The sequence below is a fragment of the Lates calcarifer genome, linkage group LG4, assembly GCF_001640805.2.
Source record: "Lates calcarifer isolate ASB-BC8 linkage group LG4, TLL_Latcal_v3, whole genome shotgun sequence".
NCBI classification, from domain to species: domain Eukaryota; kingdom Metazoa; phylum Chordata; class Actinopteri; family Centropomidae; genus Lates; species Lates calcarifer.
Window position 1 is genome coordinate 14364682 of NC_066836.1, and position 25608 is coordinate 14390289.

Genomic DNA, 25608 nt, shown 5'->3' on the forward strand with positions numbered 1-25608 from the left:
ATATTTGTGACTTTATAAATTAGGTTAAATTAACTACACATCAATCACTGAATTGAAGTACTAGTCAAGTTGTCTTGTTGAATATTTAAAGCCGTTTAGATGTGAGTTATTTTACATTTCCAGATGCCTTTTAATATCACTCAGTTACTCCTCAGGTAAATGATGGTATGCCTTTTTTCTTGTCTTTCTTGTCTACCAAAGAACTTTGCATTTAACAGCCTGTTAATTAGACTCCTAATTAATATTTTACTAAAGGCAGGCACACTAGGAAAGTGTTGCTTGCAAGTTGTCTACATGTGCTGACCGAGATCTAGGCCCATAAAATAAGTGGTTAAAATCATTTTCTATCCCACTTCAGTTTCAGTTTACTTTTATTTTTTTACCTTAGGCAATTTTCCAAAAATTTACAATGGCATTTCTCCAGTCTGAATTGCTAACACATAAGGTGTGTATAATCCTCTGACCAGCAGAGGAAAAGCACAAAAAAAGGCAGAACATCACTAGTTGTAGAGATGGAGACAGGCCGGCAGAGCAGCAAGGAGAGGCAGAGTGCTCCATGCTTGGTGGTTAGATGAAGGAAGAGTGAGCTGAAGGCAAATTAATCAAAGGACATCAAAGGGAAATGGATGGAGGGAGGGATTGAATGAAAGAGTGCCGCCCGTTTGTCCCATGCCGTTCCCGCTCCGCTCTGCCTGAGCCTGCTCTCAGATCTCCGGGCTATTGTGCCGCACGGGTGCATGGAGGGGGTTGGGGCACCATGCACATAACAAAACATATACACACTAATAAACATCTGAAAGCAGGGCTGGAAAAGAAAGAAACTTAACTTTTCTGTCCTCTTTAACTTGAACTCTGACTCCTCATCCTCTTCATTCTGTCTCCGAACCCTGTTTATGTTTCCCATCCTTGCATCCATGCAGTTGTTTGTCGTCTTTTACTATCAAAGCATTTGAATTCACCAGACTTGGCTGCACAAACTTTGACTGAAACATAAACACACAGTCACACACTCTCTAACACGCTCTGTATGTTGTTGTCAGCGTGAGCCCTGCTGTCAGTGCTGGCTTGTGGCAGCAGTGGACGGCTCTCTTTGATAACGCCCTGCTAGATTCAGCTGCCGCTCTTTTTATCGTTCAGCCAGTTAGTTGGCTCAAAGTTGACTCCAGTTTGTGCTCCCCCTTTGGGGTTACCGGTCAGCACAGACTTCTTACTGTGCCCATGCAGACTAAGACTATGCCTCTGTCTGTTGCAACATTTTGTTTGCATCCATTTCATGTGTTACTCAGACCCAGACATATTTACCATCCAGTGCTTTTGCATTGTATCAGAATTTTTAGAATTACACCTTATTTTTTATATATTCTTTTTAACTGATGTTAAAAGAGTGACATGAAAACCCTTTGACATACAAAGTCATACTGACAGGACTTCAACTAAGAAAACTTACAGAGCTCATCACGTTACACATATTACATACATACACATACCTTTTGAGCAAAACTGTCTAATCTATTTCTGTTCAGTTGCTTACACAGTACACAGTGATTTTCAAATTTGTCTCTTTGTCTCTCCTTTTGAATCTCCATTTTTTTTGTACGTAATATTTATTTGGTGTAATTGAGTCAACATCCCATCTTGTAGGCTCATTCACCTTTAGGGGGTTATCACAAAGGTCTACACATTCACTCACACAGTAGTTTTAGGTAGCTGTGGCTCTCATAATGTTGTTGTTTCAACTGTAAATTGTAAGTATGAAAAACTACAGCGACCGCACTCCTTGAAATGTTTACACGTAAGGACTTAAACTCATATTAGTTCATGATTTATCAGAGATTTGCTCTGTGATTTTGCATCGTCACATATTTTATAAAACCACGTTAATCTGTAACAAGAAGACTCAAATGTTTTGTCTTAGACTCAGTTTTACTTTCGTTTAAGAAGAACAAGTTGACAATAAATGGGAGATATTAAAACAAAAGAAAGTTTTAATTTTGTTCTATGAATAATTTCTGCTGGACTTGGAAAAATACATCATGTTCATAGCAAGTCTTTTAGTGTATCTTTATGTAACAAAAGCAGAGTTCAGCAGATAAAGACAAAAGTGATGTGAACTGACAATATTTTAATGGGGGGGATAAAAGACTGTAAGTGATCAATGGAGGCGGCGGCCAAGTGATGCCCGGGGGACGGCTTTGATGTGGCCATCCTCAGAGGGACGCCGGGGACAATGCCCTCTTTGAGGGGCATGCAGAATGGCAGACACTTCCCTCTCCCTCTCTCCCGCTCTCTCTCACACTCTGTCACTCAACCTCCCTCCATCTCCCGCTCGCAACGCTCACGCTTTGACTCTTAGGTCCAGCCGCTCATCGGCATTTCTCTCTCTCTCGCTGTACATTCCTCTACTCCAGTCTGTCACATCAGCCCATATCCTTATCTGCATAACTTTCTCTCTCTTCCTCTCACATTAATTAATTCAAACAACACCCCCTTCCCCACTGCCCAGCCAATCACTCCGCCCTCCCGTTACCCCCCCTCCCTATCTGTATCTCTCTCTCTCTCCCTCCCTCTGTCTCCTTTCATAGAACCAAACCTCTTTGTAATGTCCAGCCTTGGCAAGTTGCGCCCGATTTGCTGTCACAGTCTTAATGAATTCATCTGTTTGTGTATTGGCCATGGGAGCATTTCTCCCTCCTCCCTCCCTCTTGCTCTCTCTTTCCTATCCTCTCCCCCTCCTCCCTCTTACTGGTGTTCCCCTAGGGGACTCTATATATACCAGGGACCACTCCAGGCACCTATTGTTCCTCTAAGTAAACTTACAGACAGATGCCCTGCACCACAGTGTGGGAGAGAGCCCAGAGAGTCAGGAGGAGGGAGACAGTTAGAGATTGCAGAGAGCTGCCAGACAACAAGGACCTGGAAACACAGCAGGCTAGCTTCATCTCCAGCACCTCTGCATCCTCTTCAGTCGTCCCTTGCGTCTGCCTGTTGTCACTGTCGAGTGGAGGTCTGATGCTCTGACACCATGCTGCTGCTGATATCGCTGCTGCTTATGGGGCTGGACTGCTTGCTGGGAGCCCCAGCAGGTAGAGAGGTGTACAGGATGCCCCAGAGTGCACTCAAAGGTACATTTTTCTTTAACTTGCTGTAGTTTTTCATTGTTTCTCAATCATTGAAATTTATGTTAAGAGTAGCCACAATAGTACCTGTCAGCGACTACAGTTAAGGAAATACCATCTCTGCATGTGAAGCATGTAGACATCCTCAGAGGCGGAGCTAACCAGTAAAAGATGACTTAGGGAAACGTACAGGAACTTCATTAAAACTGTACTTCAAATGTTCTTGTTATTTAATGTACCCTGCAGAGTAACACTTGTGATGCTGAGATGCTTCACAAGCATTAATATCTCTAGGAGTTCAAACATCTGGTGATCCTACTAGTCTCAATGATATAGCCCAGTACCAGTAGCTTAAATCTGAGGGTGTCATACAAATATCAGGTGCAACTTGTTTTTGGGAAACAGCTGATGCGTGTACAAACCCTTGGACTTTTGAGCTGTCTTATACACATAGTTTCAAGTTGGATTAGCGCTCCTAGGTTTGGATAAATATACACTTAAGTGTTTTAGTGAAGTGCAGCAGGTGTTCAGCCTTGACAATAGTAATACAACACACTGTAAAAAATAGCCAAAGCTCTTTATTAGTGACATTGCATTGCAGCACTGGTCCTCATAAACTGTCTTCAAAGCAATGAGGAACAGGAATGTTATCACTGGCATGCTTTTGTCATCTTTAGCTTGAATTGTTGTCACTTTTACTCAAGCAGGGTTGTCAGAGAGCCACGCCACAGTGACTTGTGAAATGCTGCAGTAGCTAGAGCACAGTGATGAGGGACCTCTGGCCTTCTCTAGTTGAAGTGCTTAGGACAGCAGAGCCTTCATACAAGCAGCTGGTGATGGCAGTGTGTGTTTGGAGTGTTTAGAACAAGGGACTCGGGGTCCCAGCCGCCCCGGGGCTGCCAGCCCGTGCCCCTAGGGTCTGTCCCTGCCCGCCAGCCTCTGCCCGCTCAGCCCTGGCCTTCTAATTAAGTCTTCAATCAGCATTGTTGTTGTTAGTGGCCTATCCTGTGATGTGGTGCGGCACAGAGGGGGGCCGCAGGGTCGGCGGCCCGATTGAAGTGTGTCTGTAGAAGCCTCACCAGCGCGCTGAGCGTGAGCTAGCTTCCCTAACACGCTGCCAATGAGCTCAAAGAGCAGCATGAGAAAAAGGGGGCTACTCACACACATACCAGAAAGCTGCACCAGTTCATGCTAATGTTCACATACACACATAGTGTTCCCACAGCAAATGACAGCCTTCCATGTAATGACCTAGATGTCCTTCCTATTAGCCTGGTGCTACATTTTTCACTTCAAATTTGTGGTCGTTTTGTCAGAATTCATCTAATCTCAGCACTTGTATTCATCGAAGATAGATTACTCTGAAAAGTGGTATTGGTTCAGTATGACCAGTATGAGTCTGACACTGATATCAATAATCATTTTCATCAATATATTTGATAAGAAGCTGTTAAATTTTGTTACTGATGACAAACATACTGTTACTGGTGACTGATTAGTTGATAATTATGTGATGAAGATACAACTTCAAACTTTACTGTACTGCATTTTTCTTGTCATGAATCAGCTGACATATACACAGCTTTTGCTATATCTGCATATCAGCTTTACCGGTGTATCTGTCTCTTTGGCTCTTTTTCTAGTGCATGTCTTCCCTATCCCTCTCTGTACATCACCTCTCCTTCCCGAGTTTTTGATTTTTTTGCTCTTTCTTTTCTCCCTCTTCGTGTCCTCTCCTGCAGCACTGTCCGATCGTGGTACTGTGGTTTTAGAGGCCGCCATGACTAGTGCCCTGTCTGCTCTTGAACGCGCAGCATCTGAGAGAAGTCGGGCTGAGGCTGGCTGCAGGGGCTGTGTCCCCTGCCTGTTTCAGGACTGTGGACAACTGTCTGGGTCGTGCTGTAAGTACAACATTATTCCTACTTCCCTTTTCATTCTTGAGCATCTTTAAGCCACATTATCCAGTATCACCCCTGAATAATTTCTTACTCTGTCTTTAATTCATAACATCTCCTTTTTTTTTTGTCTAACAGCGTCTCCTGCCAGTGCCTTATCAGAGCCCAGCTGTGACGTCATCAGTAAGGCCCAGAAGCTTCAAGATGAAGCAGAAAGGAGTTGGGCTCTAAGCCAGGCCTGCGCATACTACCAGCATCGCTGCCCACCTGGTGAACTGGACAAGGAGAGCTGCATCAGGATCATGGGTGAGAGCTGCAGCGCCCGCGTCCTCCAGTGCAGCCTGCTTAACACAATGCAGAACCTGGAACCTGCAACGCAGTCACACGCACAGGGTGAGGGGATACATGTGCTCACAAAGAAATATTCATGCATACATACAGATTGTTTTTCTTTCTCTCAGTGACACAAGGCCACCATTTTATTCCACTCATTTGAATGGCTTTAATATTTAATGTTTGTCCACAAAAAGAAGAATTTGCTGTGTTTCTTGACCATCAGCGTCTCTCTTTCCCAGCAGCAGTGTGTGGTCAGAGGTCATCTGCGGTGCAAAATGTCACACAGCCTCGCTCCAGAATTGTGGGCGGCTCCCCTGCTCCTCCAGGCAGCTGGCCTTGGCTGGTCAATCTGCAGCTAGATGGTGGTCTGATGTGCGGAGGGGTCCTGGTGGACAGCTCCTGGGTGGTCACTGCTGCACACTGTTTTGCTGGGTATGTGTGCATGCGTCACTGTGCCCTGCAACTGTAGTGAGATTATTGATTGCTCCACAACATTTGAAATTATTGTCCTTTTTCTATTGCCCTCCTCACTCCCCGCTTCTCTTATCGCTCTGACCTCTGCAGCAGCCGTAGTGAGAGCTACTGGACGGCTGTAGTCGGAGAGTTTGACATCACCAAGACAGACCCTGATGAACAAGTTCTCAAAGTCAACCGCATCATCCCTCATCCTAAGGTAACAACCTGTCAAATGGTCCAAAATAAGTCAGTTGTCAAGTCACTCAATTAATCAATAAATCAAACTCTCTCCTGCAGTTCAACCCAAAGACATTTAATAACGACATAGCCCTGGTGGAGCTGACATCACCAGTCATCTTGTCTGAACACGTCACCCCAGTGTGTCTCCCCTCTGGCATGGAGCCCCCTACTGGCAGCCCCTGTCTGGTGGCAGGATGGGGCTCCCTCTATGAGGGTAAGTGAAGGATAATAACAAAAAATTAACTTTAGAACTATTTATGGAGAAGTTTCCTGTCAGCAAGCTTAAGTTCTTTTTATTTCAGAATCTGTGCTGTTGATGAGTTACCAAATGTGTCTAAATATTTAAATCTTAACAGATAATGTGGTGTGTTCTTATGTTTACAGATGGACCATCTGCTGATGTGGTGATGGAGGCCAAGGTTCCTCTGCTGCCTCAGAGCACTTGTAAGAGTGCCCTTGGCAAAGAGCTGGTCACCAACACCATGCTGTGCGCTGGCTATCTCTCCGGAGGCATCGACTCCTGTCAGGTCAGTTTCATCAGTTTCTGAGTGCTGGAGTCCTTGTTTTCACATCTTTCAGGTCTTGTTTAGGAGTTGTCGTCATACCCTTAATTTACCATAAAAAGCCTGAAGCTTTTTGTTTTGTCCGTGACACTTTTTTAGCAACACCCAAGCGAGAACAAACACCCAGAACAAACCAGCTTTTTAAATTTTACCTGGATTTTCTGTCTTTCTGTAGGGAGATTCTGGAGGTCCCCTGATCTACCAAGACCGAATTTCAGGTCGGTTCCAGCTCTACGGCATCACTTCCTGGGGAGACGGCTGCGGAGAGAAGGGCAAGCCCGGAGTCTACACACGGGTTTCGGCATTCTCTGACTGGATTCAGGCTGAGATACAGAGTGAGTCTCAACCAAGATTCAAGATTCAACCAAGCATAAAATACTACAGAAAGTGAATTGGTTAAATTAAGATACTATCTAAAGATCTAAAATGAATACTCATCTTGTAGAGTCATTTGGGAGCAGGGAGCCAACGTGTCCGGAGCTTCTGAAGACAACAGAAATGACAGAAGAAGAACAAAGGTCTGAATTCAGCTCTCTCTGTCACTTCTACACCCTGACTTGTCCACCTGGTCTGTCTGCCAGTGCTTGCAGCCGAATGGCCGAAGACAAGTGCCTCACCCGCTTCAAAAAATGTCGTAAGTAAAAAAAAATTTAAATGCTCTGATAAATATTGAACAAAATCTGCATTAAATATACTATATTACCTTTCTTAATTCTCAAACAATACAGAGGTTCCTGATCTTCTGTTCTCTCTCTGCCATGTAGAGATGCGTTCATTCCTGCAGACCCTGTTGGACCTGCTCCAGAGAGCCGAAGACTACATCAGGGACAAGGTGGACTTGACCTTCTTCACCCAGACTCTTCCTCAACTGGTGGAGCACATCTATAGCACAGCTTTCACGCACACCAGAGAGAGGAGGGACCTGGGTCTGAACCAGTGTCTCACACAGATTGAAGGTACATAAGTTATAGCTTGTTGATTATATATAACCAAAAAAAAAAAAACATTGACTTTCTACAGTACAACTTTCTTTCTCAGGCGCATTGGTATATCAAGCTGTTGTTGTCACTATTGTAACAGGTGTTTTATTATCTGCAGAACAGCTAGGTGGAGCTGTGGTGCCTGAGGAGCAGGGTCCTTCTCCAGTTCCTCCTGCCTTATTTAAAGAGGTGGGCCCCTTGGTGGATGACTGGGAGAAATACTTGAAAAAGGTGGCTGAGGACCTGGACAAACAACACACTGACATATCCACAGACGTCTCCTCCACACCAACAAGACAGGAGCAAAACATGTTCTTACAGGTAGATTGTTTGGTGGTGGATTTATAACATGCCAAAGTAAAGGTGATGCTGTATTGCATTACATCTCATCGTGTCATGTGAAGATATTCACAGCCCAGTTTGATGCTTTAAAATAAAAACCATTTGAATGGTTAAATGAGAAAGTTTATTGATAATTTAATACCAGCCTTCCAACATCAAAGAGCACAGGCTCAGTTTATCAGAGTTTATTACACATAAACACTGGTACTTTTTGTGTTCAAGAGGCATGACTAATTATAATCTCTTGATGTGTGTTTATTTAAAGCTAATATCCAACTGTATTTGAACATGTCATCACCAGACAGAGGACTCCTCAGTACATCAGCTAGAAGAAGAATATCGATCGGTTATCTCAGGTCTGCGCTCCAAACTGGACTCCAGAGCTGCTCCTCCGATCCTGCACTTGGACACAACCTACCTCCAGGAGTCTCCCAGCGCTCCACCCTTTCCCTCTTCTTCCCCAGGGAAACTGGTCCACACTGGTCCCTCCTCCTCCTCCTCCTCCTCTGAGGAATCCCAGCAGCCTTGGTCGCTTTTAACAGTCTTGATGAATGAAATTCAGAAATTAAGGACACAAGATGAGATTGTGACAAAAGATGTGTCACAAAGTGAAACCTCATCCAACACAGACACTTCTCCCGATGTAATGTGGAGCATCACATCTGAGGATTTTACTTTTTTCGAGACTGGAGACAGAACACAATCAAAATCTTCAGCATTACCACTTTTAGTTCAGTCAACAACTGTTATCCAGGCAGTCACTGTCACTGAGGGTGACCACACAGAGATGACTGCTGACCCCAGACAAACTGCTGCTGTAAAGACTTTAAGTCCTCAGAGAAAATACAGGAGCCTTCTTCGCAAGAGGCAGATACCCGGAGCCAATGGGAAAAGTATGTGCCACACTCAGATCTGACAAAACTTTTATTAAATAACTTTACGTCCTTTATCGTTGTGCCATATTAAATGATATTTTTCAAATGAAATATTTTTGTCTTTTCTTGTAGTTTGTCCTGGAGTGAGAGAATCCTCACAGCAAGTCAACCAAGTCAGAGACTCCTACAGCTGGGTCCTAAACATCCCAAACAAAAACCTACGCATGAATTTCCAAGAGGTAAATTGTCATTTGAGGTGGAGAAATTAATAGAAGTAAATGTGCACTGGTGGACGGAAGCAGCTACATCCATCATTTTATAACTTCTGAATTGCTCCTCTAATCAGGTCTGTCTTTTGTTCAGGTGTTAGTTGATCTGAGTTCCAAGAATGACCGAGGGCTGTACCAGGCGCGGGTCAGAGCAGTAGTGGGAGGACGACCTTTGACCTTCTACAGTCTCGTAGGCTTAGAGAATGAGTCATTCTACCGCAGTGTACCAAGGATCATCGCTTTGGCACTGGAGGCACTCAAGACTTAGCTTCATCATAACAGCAAGTGAGATAATCTGAAAAATAAAAGACTCAAATGAGAGATGGCAGCACAAAGACTCTCAAAGAGACCAGAAAACCCTTTTTCACAGGGCAGAGAGACGCACAAAAAACGCACAGTAACGAAAACTTTACTTCTCCTGTCGTCTCCTGTGAAAAGCATAATTTTGTTTTCCCTGTCTGAGAGCCTGACATTTGCTCTAAATGAAAACACAATCATGAATGTATCGACCCTGCTATCGATCGCCCATCACGCCACAGGTTTTTTTTATGTGGTTGGAGATGCAGCCTTGTCTAACTTATGAATCTGTACAAAATGATAAGTTATTCATATTGTCATTGTCTTTTGCAAAGGTTGAACCTCTTGTGATGCACTCAATATGTATATATGATTCATGTTATCTTTATTCCTACCATATTTATTTGTATAGAGAAAAGACTTTGTATTTTTGTAAAAAAAAATGAAGAAAATCTATATATAAATAAAATTGTTATTAATGCTATGGCATGTCATGTTGAATGTTATAATACCACATTTAACAAATGATGTGAGATATTCAAATTGGCAACATCCTCTTGAGACGGGTTTTGATGCTGATTGGTTCCTCTTATGACCCCAGATTGACCTCAGTCCTCTGTCCCTTTAAGGCCAAGCTTTCCCATCAACACAGCAGCTGCTGTGCTGTGGTGTGGTTTCTTTCCTTATTTCCAGGTCCGGGAAATTGTAATTGGACCCAGAAGTAGTCTGACCTTTAGAGCCTCTTATTGTCTGTCATGAGTCAGAGAATTGCAAAGTGCAGGCAACTGTTGCTTGAGGAAGTGACACCCTGGAGTTGTAGACAAGCCCCATTTTGTGTTGACTTGCGTCCACCTCACTGTGGTCACCAACCCCGTCGGCTACCGTTTGATCGTGGTGATGATTGGCTGATGGAGCCCAAATGAATCAAGTTATCTTCACAATTCATATCTGCCCACTAGTCTCTGTCATTTTTTTTGCACGGCTTAAGTCCTAAAAATGGGATAAGAGTGTAACAGCTGAGTAAACACACATGGATACCACTGTTGCAACACATCAACTCCTGCCTCAGACTTGGGTGTTTAAGTGTGTGTATCATGGCAGGAACAAGTATTTTTGTGACACACACACACACACACACACAGTAATGACAGGCCACAAATGTGTCAGCAACCTCCATAGAGCCTGGGCAGTCATCACAGAGGGTGTGCTGTAAATGGACAAGACTTATCACCTGTTCTCTCGTTCACTGTACGGCTTTTTTTTTTTTTTACTTCCTGGCTCGCAGACACGCACAGTGTTTCTGTTGCTATCTCCCTCTCTTTATCTTCTAATCTTTCAGCCTGTAATCCTTTTATTGTAGAGAACTCATTTAACCGTGACTTCTGATGGAAAAAGCTATTAACTAGCTTATTATGGATCACTGCTGTGCTAAATCTGCCCTCAAAGAGACCATGAGTTATTTTATTTTCTGCATGTGGGCGCCTGAATGACAGTAGCCAGGTGCACAGAAAAAACAATACAGTGTGTGTTTTGATGGGTGTACCTTAGCACTGGAGGGTAGCCATGTACCGAGTACAATGCCCAAACTATGTCCATGTCATGTTCCCAGCCTGTGTGTGTGTGTGTGTGCATGTTGTGACAGCTGGCTATGCAGTACTGGAAATACACTCTTGGATTTAACCCTAACAATCATCAACCCCCCCCGCCAACCTCCAACCATTCCTCTAAACCTCAACCCTCCCATCAGCCCGAGTCCTAACTTCTGCTGGGAAACACGCACACACAATCATACACACACATACACACACACACACACACACACACACACACACACACACACACACAGGCAGACAGGCTGAGGGCCAGCAGCTCTATCAAGTAGTATCCATGCGTATCAGATTAGTGATCACAGCTTTGTCTTGGACAGCGTAGAACAGACTCACACGCTGATGGATTCTGGACCTCCGCTCTCTCTGTCACTCTTCATAAGGGTGTTTATGATTTCCGCCACAGGTAGGAACACTGGCTAATCAAATTGCTGCCACATTTGGTGAAAATTTTACTGTATCTTGTAAGTTCTTAGGGCTCTGCATGGTGCGGTGTGAATTTGTGAAGTCATATTTTTGTTCATTCAAGATTATGGTCACATGGTGCAGAGTACAAACACAATACACAATACAATAATGAGAAAGCAATGAAGAAATGAAAAGAAATAAGAACATTAATTGAAACAGACGCATGGCTTAAATGGTACTTTTACTAGTGCAATAGTATTTTCCTTGTTACTCATTAGGCATCTGTTCTTACATTCAAACATTTTGTTTGAATGTAAATGTTTGTCATTACAAAGTTTGCAGTAAACTAAACAACACTGTTCACCAAACTATGACAGGTTCAGTCACTAATGACGATAAAACAAGGATCTACTTTTGTCTCAAATAAATATTGTCTCTGAAATACACTGTATTGTATAGTGAGGCATATCAGACTTATTTGTTGCACTGTACAATACTCAGATGTATTATTCTGTACAGTCTATTGTTAAATGGGACAAAAACTGTAGTGGACTTTATGGTGATTCTAGTTTCACACTCATTATATGTGAGGGACCATCAGGTGTTGCTGCTTCACAGCCATAACAAGGTTGCAGTTACTGTAATAGTGAACATCAACCAGATACTGCACCAGTGACATGTGTTTGTGGTTGATAAGTGTGAGAAACCAAAAAGCCACTTGATCAGCTTGATTTAGTCAGGCTTGCTCTCATTAGTCTGTGGGTTAGAGCTGCACCTCTTAAAGTCTTAATTTCATTTTGCTAAATTTAATTAGATAGAAAGTCTGTGTTACTGTACTGATTTGTTTGTATTCCAACAAAATCTCAAGTGGAAATTGAACTGAGAGACTTAACAAGACACAGTTTTGAATTATAAAAAAAGGGGGAAAAATTAGAAAACAAAGCAGCAGAAGCCAAAATATCCTAAAAATGTTGAATCCTACATTTCCCATCATGCAGCTCAATAGCATCTTTAGTCAGACTCAATTCTTAAATACACTACCACTATGACATTACCAGGGTTACTTTTTTTTTTTTTTTTTAATTCAGAAAGCTCCTTTAGTGCCACCGGACACATCATACAACTGTAGTAGTCTTCATAAAGAGCAAACAGAACTTAATTGCAATTGGTGGGGTGTCCCTTTAAATTTCCTGTGCCTGTGTGTGGTTCAACCGCAGCATCTGCCGTCAACCTTGAAGGGGAACTTTTCAAGGACTTGATGAAGGGCTACAACAAGAACGTTCGACCCATGGAGAAGAGCGGGGACATCACTCAGGTCTACATCAAGATGACACTCACCAACCTCATCTCCCTGGTGGGTGAAGTTCAGTCTGGTGTTTTTAATTAGTACCAGTGGCTGCTAACCCTAACAGTTTTTGTTAACATTGTATCTGCAACTATCTCTCCTCAGAATGAAAAGGAGGAGGCTCTGATGACCAGTGTCTGGATAGAAATGGTAACCACACTCACACACACCTGATCTGCTGCTTTGCAATTTGAACTTTGTACATTTGCAAAACATAGCCAAAAGTCAAACTCACTGTACTTTCTGTATGTAGCAATGGTGTGACTACAGGCTCAGATGGGACCAGCCACCCAGGTCAGCTCTGTATGGGAACATCACCTCTGAGCTACGAGTCCCCTCCAAGAGCATTTGGCTGCCAGATGTCATCCTGGAGAACAAGTGAGTGTATCAGCCTTCACACGTGAGCATGTTCGAAATAGATGCAGTGTTCGTTCAGTCAAGAAGCCAATAAAGTTGTTTAACTTTTTTTATTGAATCATTTAGTCCTGCACACAGAACTATGGCATGGATTTTAAAAACACTGAGGTCATGAGTCCTGCATATGAACAGATGTGTTTTTAGTCTTGTTTGGTTAGAAAATTAACTAGTAGGCTTGAAGTTAAGTCATTTGTTCATACCAGACATTACCCAACATCATATAAAAATATACTTCTGGAGCATTTTTCTTCCCTTCAATGAAAATTGTATATGTTTGTGCTCTAATAAGCCAACAAACTACAGTTTCTTTCTCTTCTCTCTCCTGGTCTGCAGTGTGGATGGACAGTTCGAGGTGGCACTTTACTGCAATGCACTGGTGTCTCCTAACGGCTGTGTGTACTGGCTGCCACCTGCCATCTACCGCAGTGCTTGCGCCATCACCGTCAACTACTTTCCCTTTGACTGGCAGAACTGCACCATGGTCTTCCGGTGAGTGGAGTCATGATCTGTTGGGGTTTGATGAATGGCCAGTGAGCAGTGCACATAAAGTTCCATTACGTATAAAACACAAGATACTATGCAAGTATTTGTGCAAAAGAACTCCAGTAATAAGAAGAACTCTCATAGTAATAATAGCATAAGCAGTGTAGAAAAGACTTTAACAGAGAACATAAAGAAGCTGAAATTTTCAGAAGAGTTAAAAAATTAAATGAAATTAAAAAAAAAAAAAAAACGTTTTCTTAAAGCCTCAGTGTTTCTAGCTACAGCCCTCTTTGTTTACTTTTCAGGTTCCTTTGTCTTCAAATAATCCAAAGAAAGGACAATGCTTCCATCATTCATGGTCCCTTTTCACCAGGCTGTCTTGTAAAAGTGAATGGATAGTTGTGTTTGTTGTGGAGACAGACCGCATGTTTTTTCTCTGTGTGCAGGTCTCAGACTTACAGCGCCAACGAGATTGAACTGGTTCTCAAAGAGGAGGACAACCACACACTGGAGTGGGTGGATATTGATCCAGAAGCTTTCACAGGTACAAATGAACTGATAACAAATATGAAATTACTGATCTTAAATAACTGCACAAAATAAAAGCAACACTACAATTATCTCATGCGGGCTCATATGTTTTTCTGAAATGAAAACTTAGAGAATGGTGAGTGGGTCATCAGACACAGGCCGGCGAAGAAGGTGATCAACACAGAGCACACTAAGGACGAGCTGGAGTATCAGGAGGTGGTCTTCTTCCTCATCATCCAGCGAAAACCCCTCTTCTACATCATCAACATCATTGCTCCGTGTGTGCTCTTCTCCTCCCTCTGCCTGCTTGTCTACTACTTACCTGCCAAAGGTCTTTTTTCTCACTTTGCTTATCTTTGTGTATCTAAAAGCCTCCAAGGTCTCATCATCATGATTTTCCTTAGACACCTATTTAACCTTTCGCCAGGTCAATCACTGCTATATGTTTTCATGAACACAAAACATGACCAATCTGATTGAATACTGCTCTGGTTTTCTGCAGCTGGTGGTCAGAAGTGCACAATGTCTATTGCAACTCTTCTGGGCCAGACCGTGTTCCTCTTCCTTATTGCTAAGAAGGTTCCAGAGACTTCAAACGCAGTGCCTCTTATTGGAAAGTACGTTCCTGTGCATCACTCTAAGATTTCAGTTCAGAATCTACTACTGATTGAAAACAATACTGGAAAAGATGTGATTTATAAACCTTTGGCTTCAGGTATCTGATGTTTGTGATGTCAGTGACCACCATGGTTGTGATGAACTGTGTGATCGTCCTCAACGTGTCCCTGAGAACCCCAAACACTCACATAATGACAGACAAGGTCCGAAAGGTGAGTGTGAGGCCAGACTATGAAAGTTCCATTAAACAGCTACTGAATGAACAACCTGCAAAGCCCCCATCAGTCTGTTTGCCACTGGATCACCCTTTGACCTGCTGTCACTTTCAGATCCTCCTCAACATCCTGCCTCGCCTGCTGAGGATGCAGATGCAACCATGGACGCCAAACCATGGCAGCGGCTCAGAAACTGGAAATGGTGGAACTCTGACCACAGACCGGAACAATGTGTTCCTGGTTCCCTGTCGACGTCGCAGCTCCATGACCCTCATCACTAAGGCGGAGGAATATGTGATGAAAACGGCTCGGTCTGAACTCATGTTTGCCAGACTCAAAGAGAGAAATGGATTGATGAAATCAGTATTAGAGAAGCTACGTAAGTATCTGAATGAGTTTTAGGTAGACATACAAGTGCGTTTTCCCTTTTAACATATAATATTTGGTCTGTTCTGGACCCAGATGATGGGCTGGAGGGGGGCACAGCTGAGCAGCTTGGTGCCAGTCTGGTGAGAGCCTCTCCAGAGCTGAAGCAGTGTGTGGCGTCCTGCAAACACATAGCTGAGACTGCACGACAACAGAGCAACTTCCAGAATGTGAGCGGCACACTTTTACATTAACTCATCTTCTCAGGTTTCAATTCAATGTCAGCTACAATCTCTAACTTTTTTTTTTTTTTTTTTGCAGGAAAATGAAGAGTGGTTCTTGGTTGCCCGGGTGATCGACAGGGTTTGCTTTATTGTCATGACGATGGTGTTTTTTATCGGCACCATTGGGATCTTCCTGATGGGCCACTTCAACCAGCCCCCCTCCTCACCTTTCCCTGGCGATCCAAAGAAGTACCTCCCTCCACTGAACAATCTCACCGATATAACTGAGAATGGGGTGGTGGCAGACTTTCTGGGCTGAACCAGGAGGAAAGAAATCAAAGATTCCATCACTGCAACTAAAGTGAAAATCTGATGGCACCTGCCAGTGATTTTTCACTTATGACTGGGACACAAAGAGAATGGAGAAGATACAACTGTATGTATTTTCTGCTCTGGTGTCAGTTGCTGATGTGGGTGTGTGGACTATCGAAGAAGTTAAATTGAACATGCTTGTTCATGGTGACAAAGGATCCACAGCACATACTGTTTGTGGATGCCATGCTTGATTCATCATGATTCATATGGTGTCAGATGTAAGTTTTTGTTAAGTTGAAAAATGTGGAATTCAAGTCTATGAGACATGAGACATTGTGTTGATCAAACATGTAAACAGTCAACAGCTGAGGCGATTTACAGCCATATTTTCCTTATAAATGCTTTTATCAATAAAAAGTACAACTTGGGATCACACAATTGACTTTCTCAGAAACACGTTAATCCTGAGTTTCACACCTTTTTCGAGAGCACCAACACCCCCCACCCCCACCCCCGACCCCAGGCTACTGCCGGAAACACAGACCCACTGCGCAGCCCCCCCACCTCTGGAAGCAGGATTTCAATTACATGGCTGAGTGGTGCCTTTCTACCCAACAAAAGGCAGATCCGGCTGGTTGGGATGGAAACAGAGTCAGGGGGAATAAGACAAGAGCTTGGGGGGTGGGGGTAGGGGGGCGAGGGTGGGAGCGAGATCTCCAGACTCACAGAGACAAACATTACTATGTGAATATTCACACAAACACACAGTGGTGGTGAGGAGGTTGGCGCTTAACCCCTCCTGATCCCTGAGTGTTTGTCTGGTCTCTTTCTTTTCACACAGTTAGATTATCTGACTCTGGAGGCTGAACACAGATGGTAAGCAAAAGACTTTTAACGCTAATCTTTATGTTCTGTTTTGTTATGTCATATAAAAAGAGGATCGAATGCTATAGGAAGATGTTAGCCATGTTGGCACCTGTGGTACTCTTTTAGCAGTCACCGTATATGTGCTTGACACATAGTAGGGCTTCATTATGGTGTTGTGGAGGACTATACAGCGTTGCCTGCAGCCACAGAATGAAACCAAACTGTGTGTGATGTGAATGAAAAAGAAGCTCAGGCTGGCTGCTGTGGCGAAATCACTTTGTCTCAGGAGGAGGATATTTATATTGTTGCCAGGGAACTGTCTAAGCCACAGAGTGATAAAACTGTCCTAAATAACTTAAAAGAGTTAACTCAATATTTCATTGAAAAAAGATATTGTTTGTATTTTAATTTTCACAACAAAAGCTATTTATACTCAAAATAGCATGCTGACTTATTTATTCTAACTATCTAGCCCAGTGGTCCCAACAAAGGGTCACAAGTGATTTTCATTTTCAAAATAAAGCAATGCAGATTTTCATGACTCTCCTTCCTAGTGATATACTTACAGTGGATCATTTGCTCAGATTTTTTGTCAAACTCTTATTTCCGAGGTAAGTAATGAACCTTCAAGTGCCATTGCGTAGTTTTACATCTTCAGGCACCTAAAAAATTATTTAAACAAAATAGTCTGAGAGAGGAAAATTCCCCATCCACTGAACTGCTCGCAACTCTTTGTATTTATGGGTCATACCTGAAAAAGTTTTGGAACCATCGATCTAGTCCACCAGCTACCCAAAAACAAGATTAGATGATGTTGCTGTAAACACACAATGGTTGAACAGAAAGTTATTCAATTCCAAGGAAACAATTAAAATATTGTCCGTTTACAATAACTTTTTCTATAGCCACAAACATCTTAGCTAACTTTATCACACCACTCTGATATCTAATTTGTCACACTTACCTTAACAATTACAGGTTTTCATGTCATTCCGAAATTACTGAGTTCTACATATATTTTCAGTTTTACACCATGTCAGCGGTGACCAGTCAGCCTCTTCCCTTTGGTCGACTGGAAAGAGAGAAGCATATCCAGATGATCTTCAGAGCTTTCCAGAACCACTGCGAGCCTTCATGTGAATGTGAGAGTCACTCACTTGGACCCAAACCTGACCGAATGCCTCCTGACTGGAAAACTGATGAGCAGCTTTCTGGTCGGGCGCCTGAAAGGGAAATGGAGAATGGCTACATGCAGCCACCAGAGAAAGTGAACAGGCCAGGGGTGGAGGAGCAGAACCTTGGAGGCACAGACTTCATGTCTGTTCTGGAAACAATCAGTCAGATTCATATTAGGGCAAGGCCAGACTTGCAAGGTAAGAAGAAAGTGTATCTGTCTGAAGAAAAAGATGAATGCAGTGCAGAGATTTCTCTACCTGAAGTGAACAGCACTTTGTCATTGTAGGTCCACAGTGTGTTCCCAGGAGGATCTACAGCATCACCACAGGAGGCAGTAGGTCGCAGTTATTTGTGGCTGTGGAGGGTATGAACTGAGAACATTCACCTCATCTGCATTTCATATGAAGACAGTCAATGATGATTTAAAGTATTCTCATTTTTCCTTGATGTCTCCCTACTGTTAGAGAGTTCATGTGTGTGTCTCCAGTGCTGCGGTCCAGCTCGGGCCTGTTCTTTGAAGGGCTTCGACTGCCAGGGCCGCCAGGTCTTTTATTTTGAAAGGCCCCTCAGGGTGGACGCCTGCTGCCTTGGCTGCTGCCTGATGGAGATGAGGGCCTACACACCTCAGAAACACCTTATTGGCACTGTATGCCAGAGGTAGGACAATCTGACTCTGCCTCTGTTGTTCTTGGGCAAAATTACATTTACTGTACTGTAGTTAGATTCAGTTTGAGGTGCTTGTACTTAACTATTTCTATTTTCTGCTGCTTTAAACTTCTGCTCCATAACAATTGAGAGGGAAACATTGTACTTCTTACCCCACTACAGTTACTGAACATCTATAGTTACTTTGCAGATCAAGATTTGCTCATAAAAAACATGATTAGCTTCAAAAATGTGGTAAATTGTCATAGACTGAAATACTAAACTCAATTCTCAAGCTACTTTAATGAATCAAAAATAGTAGTCTGGTAATGTTTCTAAAAAAGCATTAATACTTTTAAAGGAGTGATCATACATTATGATGCTGATGCTTCTTTACTTGTGTACTGCAGGATTTTTACTTTACTTTCTTTAGTTTTACTCTGTGATATTAATGGTTTCCCTTAAAAGAGTAAAGAAAAGTATTTCTTCCAACACTGGAGTTTGACTTGAAAATACAAGTAAAACACACTTTTCAGTAATGTACTAGTAATAAAAAATAATTGCAAATAAGATAAGATCACAATGATGCCTTTATTAAATAAAACAACACGTTTATGTAAAGACATGTTGCTGTTAAATTTTTTGATGTAATTTTTCCAGTTCTTTGAGTGAATGAACCCTTTAACCCCTTTCAAAATATGGTACCAGCCATCTTAATACTTGGCATTCTCAGACTGAACAACCTGTCATGTGAGCCTTTTTCCATGTCGCTCCCAGCCTCTGGCCACCCTGAGCCACCGTAGATGCCCAGGCCTGTCTGTAAATAGCATTGAGAGCCTTTACTGTTCCACACAGGCGGGGTGTAGTCTAAACCTGGGGGAGTTAATGCACAAAACAGCTGTCTGCACGGAGACACACCAAACAGAGGAGCGCTGGGATGGGAGGGAAGGAATGTGGCTACCTCCTTAATGGGAATGTTGGCTAATGGGAGCAATGGCAGCGTCCTGTCTCCTGCAGCCACATCAAAATACTTCCTTCTTCATCTGGCCTGAATCTGACTCCGAGGTTAGCCAGGGTGTCTTTGTGGGTCGAATTTAGAGTTTTCCAGAAGCAACACTCGATGGAGCTGTGTCCAATTAAGACTGACCTGGCAGAGGTTTCAGTGACCAGAGATCTACTTGGTATAAATATTCCCTCAGTTGTGCTAGAATAAAGCATGCCCCAATTTGAACTCTTCCGACACCAAGCAAACAATGGTTTTGGTGCTGCAGAATCATGACAGCTGAAAATGTGATCAACCAAGCATCAAGGCTGGGCTGTGCCACTGTGTGAAGCACTGGCCAGTGCATCTGCCAGGTTGCTTAGTGCATGGTTACGTAAGGAAGTGTGTTAAGTTGTTGTGTTTTGTGCTGGCTGTCTTGCCAGGTGGAGCATGTTCACCCCTCTCTTGGAAGCCTGTGATTCAGAAGGAGCATCAACCATCAGAATCCAAGGCTCTTGCTGTCCGTGTCGCTGTTTCTCCAACCAGCAATTTCAGGTAGTAATATTTAAGCAACCCAAAATAAAAGTGTGTTTCTACAAGTCTATCACATTCAGCATTTTTTGCTTTTAATTTGAAACCAGATTGTCTCAAACATTGGTGAGAAAATTGGCACGATATGGAAGAAATGGCCCGGATTCAATGATGAACACAACATGGACCATGAATATTTTGGGTTGGATGGTGAGTTCTACCTGAGTTAACTTCATTCCTAATTCCTAATGAAGTGGTTCCCAAAACAAAGACAATTTTCCTGAAACAACATTATCAAAAACATTACCTTTATTTATATTTTCACAAATCTTCTTATCAGTTTCTTAGCAACATAAAAAAACAAGCAAAACTCCAACTCCTCTACAGCACGGTAGGCTTCATCAGATTTTGGATTTGTGAGCACCAGCTTTGCAGCTCTTGCACTGTACATTTTATTTTGCTCACTATAAAAAAAAATCCACATTTCTGGAAACCACTGATGGGACACCACTGTTGTGATGGATTTTTCATTTTAGCAGTGTGGCCTTTTGAGGTATACCAACAGCTTTTTATAACCGATTCACATTTCCAATTAGTAATCCTGCCATTTCTAAATCTATTTCACTTTCAGTGCCACTGAGTATGGAGTCACACATTAAACTGCTGCTGCTGGCAGCCACTTTCTTGTTGGTAAGCATAAGAATTTCTCATTCTTGTAGGAAGACTTATTGTTGTTTTATAATATAATTAAATCCACTGGAGTAAAAAGTATTCAGATACTTCACTTTAGTAGAGATACTAATACCACTATGTGAATATAATTTACTAAAAGTAATCTCTTGCACTGAAAATGCTACTTGAGTAGTAGTATGTAGGACTTTTCTGTAAAATGTACTTAAATATAATAAATACTCATTGCAGAAAAATAAGTTATACTATTATAGATAAACTACCATCACTAATTCCATGTCCTATTACTTATTATTTATTTACTGTTGTAGTTGGTTTAGGTGGAACTAATTTAAGCATTTAGGAACAGTTTAATCTATAATGCATTATATTTCATGCATTATTTTATTTCATAATTCATTGCATCATATTTAGGTAATCCTGTTATGTATAAAAATTAATCTATGATGTAACTAGAAGCTATAGCTGTAATACATTTCCCTCTGAGCTGTTCTCGCTTAGAAGTCTTAAATACTCAAATTTGAACCCCAGTACTTTACTAATGTCTTCACTGATGAACTCACCTATTCTGATTATTTCTCCACAGAATCACATGTTCTTTGAGATGAGCTGATTAGTAAAAAAGGCCCAACCATTAGTAACAGGGATGCCCTAAATGGACAATGGACAGAGGCACACCACCCAGGTCACACTTTTTGTGGCACAGGAGACTGCAGGATGTGCACCAAGGCTCTTATGGCATCAACACCAAACTTCTATTCAGTTTCAACATCCATTTATGAAAGAAAGTGACACTGAACCACCTTTAGCAGCAGATGCATATTTAACATTTATTGCTATAATCCATCAGGTGTACATCCAACAGTGTTTCTTCACTTTCGACACACACCTGCACCCATCATCACACTACTAAACACGGGCCGCTTTACAGTTTTTCAACAAACTATAGGCGCTTTCTTAACATGGTTCCAAAAAATGTTCCCGAGGACATAATAAAAACTGTAACAGACCCTGACCCTGGGCCCTGTTTCATTTCTTTTTACTACAAAATGGAAAAGGAGTGAAGGTCAGTGTTTCAGGACCCCGATACACCTTTGCTGAGGACATTAAAGCAGAGCCCAACCCTTGGATTATTTAAAGGCGGGGTAAAGACAGAAGGGAAACCTGGATCGGGTCAGGCTCGAGGCCAGGCACAGTGATCTAGGCAGCTTGGCAGTCCATTTTTAAGATGCCGGCTATGCAACCCTCTGCCCAACACAGGATGGTCCTCATCCTTTGGGATCCAAACTCCAGGTCAAAGATGCAGAATCGTCACTGATTCAGTTAAGCGATCTTTGAAGTGGACTGTATTTACAAATATATCATACACAATTATAGTAATTGTTCTAGTTCGAAATGACCAGAGGAATTGTTGTTAAAATACAGCACTGTAATAAAATAACGTCTACCTGCAACCTTGTTTGAGTCCCAATAAAACAGATGAACACAGGCTTGTTTTGACAGCAGGAAGTGTGATGCTATATCAAGCAATGAAATCAGATCTAGCATAATAACAGATTGGTTTTGTTGTTGGTTTTGTCAAGTACACTTTGTTAACAGCTATTGACCAAACACCAGTCACATAGCCCCCCTCCCTGGTGGCAAGTTAACAGATGTTATGACTTGCATTACAAAACATAAAAAAAAAACAAAACAGGAGGCTTTGTTCTCCTCTGATTGATTAAAAATAACGCATATTTCTCTCTTCGACTTGGTTCAGTGTCCTACTGAAAGGCTTTTCTGTTCATTTCCAATTTGACACAAAGAAGGAATGGTCTTCTCGCCTCTGTTCCTGACTTTTGCTCTGTCTTCATATCACACAGTGCCAATCCACGCAGAGGTATCCTTCCCTGGACTCATCATCCCCCAACACATCACATATGCACACACCTACATGCCACAAAAACAACAAACAACATCAGCGTGAAGCAAAACCACATCAGAGAAAAAGACATTTCTTTCACTCTTAATTGATGTAACAACAGTTGTTAACCTCGCGGAGGTTCTCTGTGTGAGGGGGTTAACGTCCGCCACTAGCATTCACCAGACCATGGAAGTCTTCCCAGGCTCTGCAAAGGAGTATGCAGTGCATCATCATTCATTATACAATAAACCAGCCGTTTAGATATTCATGTCTTTTCAATGGGAGAGTCACAGTTGCATCAATTTACTGCAAAAGCACATTGGACATGATGAAGTTCTAATGGTTGACATTTACTTGTTTTTTTTTTTTTAAATAACATTTACACAAACAACTGACAATGGAAAAATAGCTGTGAAAGTTCTGATAAAAGCATTTAATTAATAGCTTTAGCTTTAACTGTCAGGGAGGGTAGTGTGTAATACTTCAAAACAGTGCTGCAACTATCAATTCTTGTCACTATCAATTTTATTATGGGTTAAAATTTTACGGAAATAAAAAGAGAAAATCATCATAATTTCTTCCAGCCAAAGGTGACATCTTGAATTTGCTCTTTTGTTTTTGTTTTTCAAAACCCAAACATATATAATTTAAAAATTAATAAGAAGTAGCAAATCTTCACATTTGAGAAGCTGGAACTAGCACATTGCTGCTTGACTTAAAAAACTGTATCGATTAGTCTAATGCAGTTATTACAGTTACAGTGTAATCCTACATTGTCTCCTGGGTGAGAAAACGTTAAGTTTGTGAGCATGCATACATTCATGTGTGTATGTGAGAGAGAGAGAGAGAGAGAGAGAGAGCTTGAAGAAAAAATAATAAAATGGAGGAGACATACATACTTAATGCTGTCTGTATGTGTCTTGTACTCCATGATGGTGTTGGGAGGCAGGTTGAGGACTCGGCGCAGGGTGTCTCTGATGCGAGCGGTGGTCGCCTGGTCACTGGCTGTTTTGTTCCAGATGGAAATGATGTCCTCCTGGGGAAAAGAAGCATGAGGAGAAGGCATGTCTGAGTGCACTGGAGTAGACAGTGAGGGATTCAATTCAACAGGTGTTCTGGTGGGTTTACCTGGAAGCGTACGGACACCACAGCCCCACAGATCTCCTCCCCCACCATGAACTGCTCCCCCAGCATGGCCAGGATCAGGTTCTCCCAGCATCGTGATGCTAGGCCTTTCCTCAGACGGATGATCCACTTTCCACCCATCTTATTGGCATCGTCCTACACATAAGACGCGGGGTTTCAGAATTAACCCTTGTGATAATTCTTTAGTTTACAAGATCTCAGCAGGTCCAAGTTATCAGCAAATGTATTCTCACCTCCCACATGGGTTTAATACCCTCTTTGAAGAGGTGAAAGTCACTATGTCCTGTCAGGTCTCCTGGCCGGATCATGTGACTATAGAAACGCCAGAACTGCTCCACCTAAGAAAGGACAAGAAATGGTTACATCAGTAATCGTGGGGGAATGAGTCAGCATGAGCTTGCATTTAGAGGTTAGGGCTGTGTCTGGCTAAGGTGATAAAGTAAAGCAAATAGGGTCCCCTCCCTATCTATTGGAGGTCATTATGAGCAACGTACTGAGGCGAAGCTGCCAATCTGTTTGATGTTCTGCTCGTAGCTCTGAGTGCTGGCTGGTCTCCCTGGGGTGCGTCTGGAGTACCAGAAGGTGTAGTTGTATTGAAGAGGGTGCTCTCCTGCCCCTGGCACCACCATCTGCGGACGAGGGAAGAAGTGACTAAGAAATACAATTAACTTAAGAGGCTACAAACACACAATTTATTCTATAGCCACCTCACCTTTTTCTTGGAGGCGTTCTGTTCCTTGTCCTCGTCTTCGTTTTTTTCCTTTTCACTGTCTTTCGGTGAGCCTTGGTCCTGGTCGTGGTCTCCACTGTCATCGTCTTTCAGACTGGGGACAAGGTGACACAGGCAGCAAAACAAAAACGTTTGTGTGATGCACTAACCATGTTCAAATTAAGGAGTACTTCCACTGTGTTGCCAGTTTATTAGGTACACCTTGCTGAAACTATTGCAGTCTAATATGAAAGCTCAACATTACCTTCTAAAAAATACTGTGTGGTTTTCTGAAGTGCTGCTGTTATTACTCTGCAATAGTTTCAGCTACGTGCAACAAATAAACTGGAGAGTGAGTGTACATGTCTCCTGTAAACTGCAAAGATCTAAACTGTTTAAGCTATACATCTGCACACTTCCACTTCCACTACCCTGACCACGAACTGCCTACAACACGCTGTCAGCTATGTGCCCGTACTATCGGGCTGTGGGAGTCTAACTCGAGCCGAGCCTGCGCGCACCTTCCCCCGCCTCTGAAACAACCACCACGCCGGGGATTCGGGGCCTGTCCGCCTTCCGCTAGGCTAAGCTACAGCTAACAACACGGCACATTTCCCACTATAAAACGCCACTTACCCCATATTTAGCTTCTTTTTCTTTCAAATTCCACCGCGTGTGTGTGTACCTCGCTCCCGTGAGGATTTATAAGCACACACAGAGCATGCAAGATCATGCAATAAAGCTGACACACCTCTCTTTTTACACGCAACGCAACAGCTTTCATTAACGTTCACGCTCCCCGGCGGGTTTGCAGTCACGACCCCGGCACCCGCTCTCTCGTGGATACTCCACAGAAACTTTTGATTACTCACGCGTCAAATTTGTTGTTCATTATTTTCTAGGTGAGAGCCTCTCGGAGTCCGACCACAGCCTCCTGAATTCCGCAGGAACGGCGGCGCGCGCAGCGGACGGGATGTGTACGCGCACGCCATGTGCTGGTCGAGGTGTTAAGCGTGGAGAGCTCAGGGGTGACACAGCTTTTCTCAGCAAATGTATTCATT

The 25608-nt window shown here is 42.7% G+C and overlaps 3 protein-coding genes across 7 annotated transcripts; 2 read left to right on the forward strand and 1 right to left on the reverse strand.

Moving 5' to 3' along the window:
* The first annotated feature begins 11140 nt into the window (after positions 1-11140).
* Positions 11141-16336, forward strand: chrng (cholinergic receptor, nicotinic, gamma). The gene is made up of 12 exons (XM_018676840.2): positions 11141-11382; positions 12602-12738; positions 12835-12879; positions 12983-13107; positions 13480-13635; positions 14076-14173; positions 14291-14491; positions 14663-14777; positions 14876-14990; positions 15108-15372; positions 15456-15589; positions 15681-16336. Exons 1-12 carry the CDS (start codon positions 11319-11321, stop codon positions 15900-15902), a joined length of 1677 nt encoding a protein of 558 aa, XP_018532356.1. The 5' UTR covers positions 11141-11318; the 3' UTR covers positions 15903-16336.
* Positions 16337-16611: 275 nt separating this feature from the next.
* Positions 16612-21788, forward strand: LOC108883549 (phospholipid scramblase family member 5). Of its 3 annotated transcripts, XM_018676843.2 has the most exons (8): positions 16612-16774; positions 17790-18138; positions 18228-18305; positions 18406-18598; positions 20012-20123; positions 20210-20309; positions 20731-20789; positions 21376-21788. In XM_018676843.2, the coding sequence occupies exons 1-8, from the start codon at positions 16772-16774 to the stop codon at positions 21400-21402; spliced, it is 921 nt and encodes a 306-aa protein (XP_018532359.1). In that variant the 5' UTR covers positions 16612-16771; the 3' UTR covers positions 21403-21788. The 3 variants fall into 3 exon arrangements, with proteins under 3 accessions (XP_018532359.1, XP_018532358.1, XP_050926023.1); XM_018676842.2 differs by having other exon boundaries at positions 20731-21788; XM_051070066.1 differs by lacking the exon at positions 16612-16774 and having other exon boundaries at positions 17712-18138; positions 20731-21788.
* Positions 21594-25578, reverse strand: eif4e2 (eukaryotic translation initiation factor 4E family member 2). Of its 3 annotated transcripts, none has more exons than XM_018676844.2 (8): positions 25420-25578; positions 24551-24662; positions 24333-24467; positions 24072-24176; positions 23821-23973; positions 23592-23728; positions 22822-22897; positions 21594-22718 (listed from the first exon to the last, which is right to left on the reverse strand). In XM_018676844.2, exons 1-7 carry the CDS (start codon positions 25437-25439, stop codon positions 22849-22851), a joined length of 711 nt encoding a protein of 236 aa, XP_018532360.1. In that variant the 5' UTR covers positions 25440-25578; the 3' UTR covers positions 21594-22718; positions 22822-22848. The 3 variants fall into 3 exon arrangements, with proteins under 3 accessions (XP_018532360.1, XP_018532361.1, XP_018532362.1); XM_018676845.2 differs by having other exon boundaries at positions 23588-23728; XM_018676846.2 differs by lacking the exon at positions 25420-25578 and adding an exon at positions 25184-25376.
* Positions 25579-25608: the final 30 nt, after the last annotated feature.

Excerpts from the sequence above, each read along its gene's own strand:
- chrng (XM_018676840.2), top strand. The coding sequence starts at position 11,319 with ATGGATTCTGGACCTCCGCTCTCTCTGTCACTCTTCATAAGGGTGTTT. Across the intron at positions 11,383-12,601 it reads GTTTATGATTTCCGCCACAG|CATCTGCCGTCAACCTTGAA; the intron begins GTAGGAACACTG and ends GTTCAACCGCAG. Across the intron at positions 15,373-15,455 it reads ATCAGTATTAGAGAAGCTAC|ATGATGGGCTGGAGGGGGGC; the intron begins GTAAGTATCTGA and ends TTCTGGACCCAG.
- LOC108883549 (XM_018676842.2), top strand. Across the intron at positions 18,306-18,405 it reads GTTATTTGTGGCTGTGGAGG|AGAGTTCATGTGTGTGTCTC; the intron begins GTATGAACTGAG and ends CCCTACTGTTAG. Across the intron at positions 20,124-20,209 it reads TCTCCAACCAGCAATTTCAG|ATTGTCTCAAACATTGGTGA; the intron begins GTAGTAATATTT and ends ATTTGAAACCAG.
- eif4e2 (XM_018676844.2), bottom strand. The coding sequence starts at position 25,439 with ATGAACAACAAATTTGACGC. Across the intron at positions 23,974-24,071 it reads GTATTAAACCCATGTGGGAG|GACGATGCCAATAAGATGGG; the intron begins GTGAGAATACAT and ends TCTTATGTGTAG. Across the intron at positions 23,729-23,820 it reads TGGTGTCCGTACGCTTCCAG|GAGGACATCATTTCCATCTG; the intron begins GTAAACCCACCA and ends TCTTTTCCCCAG.